The following is a 10,594-nucleotide window of genomic DNA, read 5'->3' on the forward strand; positions in this document are numbered from 1 at the left end:
AAAACATGGAGCCCCACCCCTTCCATGAACCATATGATTAACTGGATTCCTAAGAATATTTCCATAAAGCAAACCACTAAAATGTTCAATTGGCTTTACATTCACTTCCCCCTCCATCTTTTTCTCTTCTTCTTCTAATTTGGGTTGTAAAAATGTCAAGAAGTTTCACAGTGTAGCAATGTATGAGTTACGGGGCTCTACAACAATTGAAAATCAATGACATTAGATACAGAGATATACTAATGCCGGAGCAGGAAATGGAAAGACAATGGTGTTCTCTCTCTCTCTCTCTTTTTTTTTTAATACATGTAAGAACCTTGACATGTGAAGACGTGCAAGTCCTCTCTTACAAAAATCGAAAAGGCAGAATAATTTACTCTAAAATGTGATTCCGTGTCATTGCCCTGTTCATGTCACTGTACCTGCTATGATGACTGCAATTTAGGTGCCAATAACAATGCACTCACGTGTGTTCTCATACTGATACCAGGATAGGTTTTGGGGTTTCAATTTGGTACAGCTTATCCAGTAGTTGCTAAGTCAAGAGCTAACACAATGATCAAGAAATTAGTCTTTGCAAACAACAACAACAAAAAACAACTTTAAATTCCAACTTTAAAATTTTTGAATTCATGAGCTTACCTTTTTACTCTGAGTCAACAGACAAGGTAGCCAACCTTTATTGTTTTATTTGCGATGAATTTACAACATTCCTTGTTAGCTACTCCTGGAAATAACTAGCAAATCAAGAATGACACTGTAAAACAGTATATACTATAAAAGGGAAAAATGCACAACCTATGACATCAAATTACCAAAAATGCAACTTTCTTCAGGTTATAACTGTTGATTTCCCGTCAGTCGAGTGGATTGTCCCATAGTTAATCCTACCCTGTCATTAAGATGGTTGAAATGCCAGACAAATTGTTTGGCAGTCGGTTATTTCGGGGTCTTTAATCACCAAATCAGATGAACCATGTGGCAATCAGTCTACAGCTCAACAATCACCCTGAGAAAAGATTATTCGGATCTGTTCCATAAGTCGGGACCAGAGTTACACTGTTTAGTAGTAACCATAGTGAGATTGGCGGCAGTAGACTATTGATAAGCCCTAAAAATAAACACCACACAAAAAATAACAACCTTGGGATAACTGATTTTTTTAAGCCCTAATCCACACACCACACGAGCAATCCATATAAATTTGAACTCTTCTCATCTCTTACTCGGAAGCAAAGCTGCTACAAAGAAAAATATTTTACCAACTCCCCAGAAAGGGGAAATAAGAGAAGAAAGAATTGCATACACTCCACTGCAGGTAAGGGAAAAAAAATCACCTTAGTAATGTGATAAGTAGTAATTAGCATGATACAAAAGTCTAGATTTCTTCAAAAACTCAATAACCAAAACGGATCACAATTTACTCTTGCCTCTGACCACACAGATCAAATAAGACTCTCACTAGCTCTTTATCACCTCCTCGGGGAAATCAAGAGGTCTTTCATCAAGATTAATGTCACTTGCAGACCCTATCAATGGGAGCTCAGTGGAACAGAATGCACTTGAAACTTTGTCACTCCACTTCGTTGGGCCACGTCTACACAGCCCCATGAGGCAGGACAAACTACTTTCTTCACACAGCTCGATTTTAATCAGCAGGCGGGATTTGCAAGACTGGAATCCTACTTTCACATTTAAGTCGTTCATGTACATATATATACCACAAGAGATATTTACCATCTTTGCCATTTTACCAAGTCTGTAGCCAGGGAAAACTAGGGTTCAAAAATGTGTCTGCCCTCTTTAAGTAAGGATCAATCAAGTCTGTTTCTTCAGCTTGTTCATTTACATCTCAGAGGGCACGTCAAGCCGGTTCAGATCTAAGTGCCTGTTAGCAAATGTGTTTGGCCTTCTGCTGATTACACAGCATCATTTATTTTGTCAGTATTAGAAACGTCTTAGCCTTACCACCTGGAGCTATAGCATTTACTCATTAGACCCCTCTGTCCCACCATGTCCCACAGGGGCTGCTAATTACTGGCTTTACTCCATTTAGTCTCATCTCTGATTTAATTATGTGCACTAAGCCCTAATGAAAAGTACAATATGGCTCTTCTTACCTTGGCATTCTCCATTCCGCTCTTCATGCCCAGCATTGCATAGGCAGTTGCCAATGGGTACCAGCCATTCACCATCTGCCCCACAGTACATTTTTGGCACATCCTTCTCTTCTGAGTTGTTGACACAGGAGCCTCGAACTTCCACCAGGGAAGACGTATCAGCCCCTGTGATGGTGTCTGGAAACTGGGCTAGATTGCGAACGGTGAGCGGACACTTCTTATAGAACACACGGACTGAGACCAGGGCAATGCAGGCCCCCACATCCTGAAAAGCCAGATAAAACCCCTTTTTGCTCAGGGGCCCTACATCCCGGATCTCAGTGTTCAGCTTCATGATTCTGTCACCAATGTCCACTTGGGTGAAGCTCTCATCGGCCGCAATGGTGTCAATCTTGGCAAACTGGCTCTCTCGGATAAAACGCTCTTTGTCATTGTCTGATTCATAGTAGTAGAGGTTAAACGTCTCCTTGCAAGTCCCCATGACACCCGGAAGACTGTTGCAGTCTCTCAAGGTGAACTTGATCTCAATGTACACCCTCTGAGCCCCCTCCCGGGTGATCCAATCAGTTCGTAGCCAGTTATTCTGGCTAGGTTCCATTACGTTGCACACTTGGTAGGTTCGGATTGGTGTATTTTTTTCATCCATTATACTCACTTCCTCCCACTGCAAAGATCCAAAGGAAATGTATCAATTACAAAATGTCATCATGCGATGACTTGTCAATTCTATTTTACCCTCAGAGGACAGTGATGATTTTTGTTTCAGGGAGGAAGAAAACTACTGAGAACCAACCCTCACTAACAAAACATCTTATGGGAGATAAGACAATATTTTACTGGGGAGGTGTTTTTTGTTTTGTTTTGTTTTTGTGGTTGTTTCATCCTTTTGCCTAAAATCCAGAGGCTTGGGGAGATATTTTGCTTATGAGTTCCCAGCAGTTCCTTATGGTGGTCTAACAACCTCAGATTCACCTACTACAACAACTACAGTTTCAAGTGGCAACAGTTCAAATTTACTCATAAATGAAAAACTAGTATGTGTATTGTTTCAACAACTGAGCAGAGACCTGCAAATTAAGAGCAGGAAGAAAGAAGCTTGCCAAAGGAAGACAATTATCAGTTAATTAGTGGTGCTCCTGTCAGAACTTTGCTCTCTAATACCTAAAAAAGTGTCTTTTTTTTTTTTTTTTTTGGCACTGTCACTATTCTTTAAAGGGGTAAAGAAAATCTCACTCTTCTGGTTTTGGTAATCCTGGGAAGACAGAGAGTAAACTTTATGGTTGGATTTCTCAAATCCACTGTTATTTATAACAATTAAACACTTTTCCAGAGCTGTATATCCTTATTTTTAAAACATATACCATAAGTAAACAAGAACGCACACATGCTTTGTTTCTAAATATTCTGTGGATATTGAAAATAAAATAGTAGGTGGTATTTATGATTCAAAGCCCAAGAAAATTAAAGGAGGATGGTAGGGTTTTCTTTGCGATCTACTTCCTAACATAGAGATTCTAACGGTGGGACAATCTGAACTCAGTGTGACTGGAGTAGTAAAAAACTCTCTCGCCACAGCTTTTAAAAATAATCCTAAGAGCAGCAAGATTGTTTGGGGGGGGGCTCAGGCCAGTAGGCAGCCTCCAATTCTTCACAAGTTTCTACAGTAATGCATTTATATAGATCTGGTATAAATCAGCTTAAGTATCTAACACATGAATATAATTAGAAGAAAAAAAGATGGTTAAAAAAAATTCATATTCTATAATAGCTCCACTTAAAGCTCCATTCAATCCAATGAAGTACGTAGAACCATAATGTATCTTTTAACGGGTTTTCCATCTGTGCATTGGAAAACTATTAATGGATGGAAATGTTACTATGTGAAGGGCCATACTGCATAAAATTCTGTATCGCTTTCATCTGCTACCATTATGAAAGTTGGAACTGGGAGGGATAAGTGCCCTGTGGTGATTAAAATTTCTTTTTATCCGCTAAGCAATAAATCACCAGTAATTTACTTATTTGGGGGAAATTCATGTAAATCCAAAAATAGATCTCCACCTTCAAAAAAATACCCTACTCAGCATGCTTCTCATTTCAGAACAAAGGGAATATGGAAAAACACATTTCTCAATGTAAATGAAAGCTCACAGGGATATCTCCACAGAGTTCATACAGGAGAGTTTGGGTCTAATGTGAATTTCCCAGCCTGAACTTAATTGTCTAAACACATTGATCAATTCGCCAGAACAATGACAAAGCTCACCTTATTTTTTGTATTTTACAATCAGTGTCAGAAACACAATATGCTCCTTTAAATGAACACTGCCAAGAGATTAGATTTTTTTGCTACAATGTTGCCATCAGGAGCCATTACTTTCTATTATTCTTATGTTCTGCTTAGTTGTTCTTACAGAAAAAAAGACAACACTGAGTTGTCACTGACTATATTTCATTATTTTACTTTGTGGTACTGTCAAGTAAATTTTCTGTTTCTTTTTAAAAATAACAGTAACAACAAATAAATGTCATTACTTATTGACAAAACCATGACCCCAAGTTTCCAGCCAAGAAAGATGTGAATCATCCTAACTCTAAGTAGAAATTTCAGAATAACCAAAAGACACAAATGTGCTTTTATCTTCAGCTGGAAAGAACTTTTTAAAGCTAATCCATCCATACTAGGTAGATAATCTAATTCATCCCTTCATTCTAAGCCTGAAAAAGTCTCCTTTAATTATAAAATCTATAGTTTAATGAAAATTTATAATCTGGCACATAATTTCTCAATGGCTACTATATATTTTGGAATGACTATTTCTATTATACATAAATAAAATTTCATTTCTCACCCCTCACAATGAGTCCCTAAAATATTACACCCACCACATTTAAGGAAAGAAAGATGCTACATTCTACATTCAGAAGTCTACATTCAGCCCATAGAAAAGTTCTGGGTTGGACACAATCAGCTATATATGTATGGTATTATTTTAAGAGACCTCAAGACGAAAGTTTTGTGTTTATAAAAAGCAAGCAGGTGTTCTTTCGGCAGTTTCGGGTGGGTGTGGGATATGGGATGTCTACAGAATATTAAGTTGCAGTAAAAGCTTTCCAGAAATTAGACAGACCATAGACTGTGCTCAAAAATGTGTCACTCCTTGCTTTTATACAGGTCACACGTATATTTAGTGTAACAAGTCAGGTCCCAAATCATACTGGATGCATTCTCCCTTCAAACTTGAGAGCAGCCCGTAAGAAAAATAAGATTCATTAAATTTTTAAAGTACTGATACCTTCCATCTTCAATTTTGCTAGCAGTTCTAATACACTGAACCTACAGAGCTTTACTCCTGGTGTAGCCTGGGAAAGCCTCCCTGAATCAGTGACCTTTCCAGGGTATAGGATTAACAAGAGTCTGACTCTCACAAGATAAAGCTGTACCTTTCTTCACATTCAAAGGACGAGGGCAATTGCCTGCAATCAGCAGTGAATACAGCTTGTCTACACTGCCAGAGGCCTGCCAATCACTCTCCCTCCCTTTAAAAAATGGTTTTGAGGGCCGACTAGAATTTTTCAGCAGAGATCCAACCAACTGCAGTCAAGTTCAGGCAGAAAAACAGGAAGGTAAGGCAAATCTCCGTTTTATTTCACATGGATCCCAAAACCTGTTTTGGAAAAAGACGGCCTAACATTCTCCATTTTCATGACAACTTCCTTGCCTTATTTTTAAAACCCTTCCTCTTTTATAACAGTTTCTGTGCATCTTTACTGTTTTGATCCCTTATTGTTGATTCAGTGGACAGGTGGGAAGCACCATACTGGGGGCTGGTATTCCAATCTTCCCCTGCTAAAGATGCCTTGTCTTTCACCTCCACTGCTCTCAATCAACTGATTCAGTCACAGATTATCAAGCATATAAAGGCAGAATGATCTTAATTTTTAAAGGATTTGAGAGTTCCTTAAATTTGGCAGAAGTCGGAGTTACATGTTATACTGATTTCTTTCCCAAGCCGATTCATTCTGACCTGTTTTGAAGGGTGTAGGGGGGAGAATGTGGCCATTGACCTGTATTCTCTGAATCTTCAGAAGGAGGCAGTGAAGGCACATTTCAGAAGAAATGAACAGTGATGCGCTCTCTCATACTTTCTATTTTAGCTTCCCCTTTCCCAAAGGCTCAAGATTCCAAATACATAAACTTTTTTACATTCAGCACCAATAGCACATCTGTATATATTGTGCCCCTGGCAGAAGCTCATAGGGTTTCCTCACAGTGTGCAAGAGAGCTGCAGTTGATTTAAGGCTGTGAGATTTAAGGTTGTGAGAGGTAAGGACGTGCCCCTCCCCCGCCCCCATTGCCTCTGCATGGAACTAAACTTGTGCCTGGTACAATCAGAAATGTTCTCTCCCCGGTATCTTTATTTATTCATTTTCCTCATCTGGAAACAGAACAATTGCTCTAAAATTAACCCTGTCAGGTCTTCACGGCCATCACAGTAATAGGCACAAATTCTAATTTGGTCCCTGGATCGTATTTCTTGTCGGTATTTTAGTTTTAAATAGGCATCTAAGTCTATGCCTCCACCAATCTCCTAATTTTGAAACCCCTTTCTGCCCTTTTGGTTTCTAGTTCTTCCATGACAGGGCTATCCAAAGGGAGTATAGGATTTCTCCAACAAAGCGTAATTCACCTCACAGGCCATGGCGGAAATCTGACCCCCTCACCACAATCAACAAGAATCAAGCCATTAGGACTCTCAGAAAGTTGCTAATCACTCCTTTTTACCCTTTGGATCAGAGAGCAACTCAGAACTTACCCCTCCTTCCAGAGGGCTCGCTATCCACCCAAGTTCTCCCTGAACAGATCTGGAATCCAATAAGGTAACTGCAAGAAAACAAAGGAAAATGGATTAATTTCCAATTGCAAAAAAGCCAATACTACAAAAACCATTTGCCTGAGCGTTTCCATATGTTCTGGGGGTGTGCATATCCAACTCTGATCAAAACCTAAACTCAGTCTCACTTATGTAAATAATCATTACTTACTTGATCTTCTCCCCTCTTTAAATCTGCACATTCTTATTTATTTAACTTGCTTAGCATTTAAAATTCCATCCCAGGCCTGAGCTGATTCATTTTCTAAAAAGGATGAATAGAGAATCTCAAGTACAATTCAAAAAATAAATATATCTATGTAGGGCAGCTACACTCCAGAGCAAAATCAGCATTCATCTCTGTCTGGTATCTACTAGAGTTATTTGTTTTTGCAAGTTTCAGATGACCACATATCATCATGGTGACAGAACCACAAGTGAATTCTAACAGAGTATTCAAAGGGTCATGAAAAGGCTCTCTCCTCTACAATTTCTTTTTTCCCTCCCCCACCAAATAAAGAGGCCCCGGATGTGGTATCCGCTGCTTTTTTAAAATATCCAAGTTTCAAAGGGGGTAATGGCAGACCTGTAGAATTTAGGATGCTAACACACTGGAATACTCTCTTCCCCAGGTCTTTTGGAGGACAACCAGAGACTCGTCCTCAGCCTAGGAGGAAATCACTGGTTTGAATTTTAGGTGAAGGAGTGCAGCCTAATAGATTTAGTGTTTGTGCTTCACCTAAGCATGTGTGTCAAAGCTCAGGAACAGGGAAGCCGGCTACAGAGCTGCTATCCCCCACCCAGGCTGGAACTGTCCTAGGCACCGAGGACATTTTAAAGGACACAATGGATTCCTAACCTCTCCACATTCTCTTTCCCACCGAGATCTGCAGGCCTGGGGGTCGAAAGGCCCATCTCAAAGGAACCACTGGGTTATTAATTTGATCAGTGAGGCTGGCTCTTTAGGCTGGAGGAGGTGTGGGAATGGGGAGCCCTCATCCTTGCTCCTGGGCATTCCGACTCTCCATCTCACCCCTAGGCCCCTGAATTCTGCCCACCTTCCCTCATTCCATCCCCAAGTCAAAGGAGTTAAAAACAGCTGCTTTCTCCTGGTTTTCCCGAGGAGCCTGAATTCCTAGGGTCTCTTAATTATTTTAAAATGTAGAGCCTTCCCTGGGTCGCTCCCGCCCGGAGTTGCGCCCCCCCTCCTCATTCCCTCTTCTTGGTCCCTAGAGAAAAGCCCGCTACATCCATTTGGATTTATGTAAGGTGGATTAGGGACACAAAGGGAACAATAAGACCCAATTTACAAAAAAAGGGAGGGAGTAGAAAGGGAGGGTAAAAGGGAGAAAAGGAAACGTGATGGGAATAAAAAGCAACAAAATGAATTAATTTTTAGGGGGGAGGAGGGGCCGGAGGGGGGGAAACACTCCCCCCCCCCTTCGTTCTACATCAGCCTACAGTTCCATCAACACCGTTTTTGTCTAACGCTCCCAAGTTTTCCTTCCAAAAGAAAAGGCAAGAAAGGGGAGGGGGAAAAAAGGAAAAAAGAAAGAAAGAAAAAGAAAAGAAAAAAAGAAAAGAAAATCTCCGTTACGTCTGGAGCCAGGGAGGTCTCGAGGGACATCCTAACAAGTGTGCGAAGTAGTCGGGAGAAAGCGAGATCCATGATTCCACTAAAAGGAATGACCCTGGGGACCGAGGGACCGCAGCGACCGAGATGGCACCAGAAGTCAGTTAAGAAGAAGGGAGGAGATCGAGAGGGTGGGAGAGCGCCCCTTTCCTCCCAGTGTCTGCCGGCAGGTGTGTGAATCTCTCCCAGCCTCCTTCTGGCGAACTCTGGGTACCGGCTGCCCAGCCAAGGCTAAGTTGGTTTTTGGCTCCCTCCTTCGGAACAGGGAAAATGATAGATAGCGCAGGGATGCACGGACGGATTCTGGAGAGATGGACGCCTGAATAGATGGATGGATGGATAGATGGATGGGGGAGGGCGCGGGACGGGGCTGCTGTGAAAGAGTCGACGAGACCGGTGCAAGGCTAGATGCACGCTGACTCGAGCACAAGCAGCCCCGAACAGAGGCGCACGCTATCAGGGTACACACGCACCGGCACACAATCGTCCGCGTCCACGCGGGCACCCGCGCACCCACATACACACATTTGCGCGCGCGCGCGTACACACACAGACTCACACTGACACACACACACACACATACACACACACACATTCAATTCGCCTTTCTCTGAGATCATCAGAAACTAAATGATCAACACCCACCTCCCCTACACAGAAACAGACACAATCTTTCCAGCACGTCCGAAGAGACGCGCAGAAAACAGCACCCAGACGGGTCCAGTCGGTCCCGCGCGTTCCATCCAAACTAACCCAGTGTATAGTTCTGGGGGCAAAAAGCAAAAACTACTACGTTCAACTTGCCAGCGGGTCCCCAGGTCTGAGGGGTGATCTGAAGAGAGTGGGGCCCCGTAGGCCAGCGATCGCACACCCGGAGCGCGAGGCCCAGCGGGGAGAAAGGTGTCTGACGCCGGGTGCTACAGAAACCAGGTCACTGGCGACCTGCGAGCGGCGCCACGACCGCTGTGCAGCCGAGGCCCCGCAGCCGGGTCCCGGGAAGCCCAGGGCTCGGGAAACTTTGCAGAAACCTTGAGCTCCAAGGCTTTCGCAGGAACCCGGGCGCACCAAACACTCACTTAGATCCAGGCTTCCGTTCCCCCCTTGACCGGGGCTGGGTTGGGAGCGGTGATAGGGAACGCTACGTCCAAATAATTTATTATTATTTTTTGTTTGTTTGTTTAGTCCTGGCGTTGGCTCTAGTGTATCCCCTGGGGCTCCTGGAGCCGGCCTCGCCCGCGGATGCTGATAAACTTTGTCCTTCCGCTACAAACTTGGGTAGCCCAGCCGAATGCAGGGTCACCGCCCGGGGAAGGCTGCCCGGCAGCTTCCCCACTCCCCTTCGCGGATCCTCTCGTCCGGGCCCCCTTCTCCGGAGTCGGGGCGCACCGCTCACGCCGGGATCCCCTCACACCTTCCGGCCTTGCGCTCCCGGGGGCCATTCACCCGCAGATCCACCTCTCTGCCCGGGACCACAGAAGGACCGCCTCGGTCTTACCTTCATTCGCGGGGTACACCCTAGAACCGGTGACAGCGTCGCAAATCCCAAAGAGAAACGAAAAGAGGACGAAATAGAAAATCCCAGCCATGGTTCGCCGGTGCCAACGCTGCTCCTGCCGCTTCTATCCCAGTGGAATAAATGCTTAAGTTAGGAGTGCAGCAGGCTGAAGACATTGCCAAGGGGGTGGGCCCAGCCCGTGACGTTCACCCGCCAGTCCGGGGCCCGCGGCCAATAGTGGCGCAGACGGGACAGCGCAGCCCCGCCCCACTGAGCAGAGCCCGCCCCGAGGCCCCGCCCCCTCCGGGCTCGGTGGGGCGCGCGGTCTCCCGCGGCCTCTGGGGCCCAGCTCTGCGGGGTTCCTCCCCCCGCCGGAGGGAGACGGCGTGGTCCCCGGACTTCATCTCAGGGGTCCAGCCCTAGGGCAGCGGAAGGAGCTTCGAAGACTGAATTGACTGGGGGGAATCCGAGG

At 44.1% G+C, this 10,594-nt stretch overlaps 1 protein-coding gene across 5 annotated transcripts in view; it reads right to left on the reverse strand.

Moving 5' to 3' along the window:
- The window catches only part of EPHA4 (EPH receptor A4), a 140,845-nt gene extending 130,588 nt beyond the window's left edge, over positions 1 to 10,257 (reverse strand). For all 5 annotated transcript variants that reach the window (XM_021703231.1, XM_044913762.1, XM_021703232.2 and 2 more), the window contains exons 1-3: positions 10,123 to 10,257; positions 6,938 to 7,005; positions 2,121 to 2,784 (exon numbers count right to left, since the gene is read on the reverse strand). In XM_021703231.1, the coding sequence (XP_021558906.1) occupies positions 2,121 to 2,784; positions 6,938 to 7,005; positions 10,123 to 10,213 (823 nt within the window). In that variant the 5' untranslated portion in view covers positions 10,214 to 10,257. The remainder of the gene's footprint in view (positions 1 to 2,120; positions 2,785 to 6,937; positions 7,006 to 10,122) is intronic.
- Between the last annotated feature and the right edge of the window lie 337 nt (positions 10,258 to 10,594).

Source organism: Neomonachus schauinslandi, chromosome 3, assembly GCF_002201575.2.
Source record: "Neomonachus schauinslandi chromosome 3, ASM220157v2, whole genome shotgun sequence".
In the NCBI taxonomy this organism is placed as follows: Eukaryota; Metazoa; Chordata; class Mammalia; order Carnivora; family Phocidae; genus Neomonachus; species Neomonachus schauinslandi.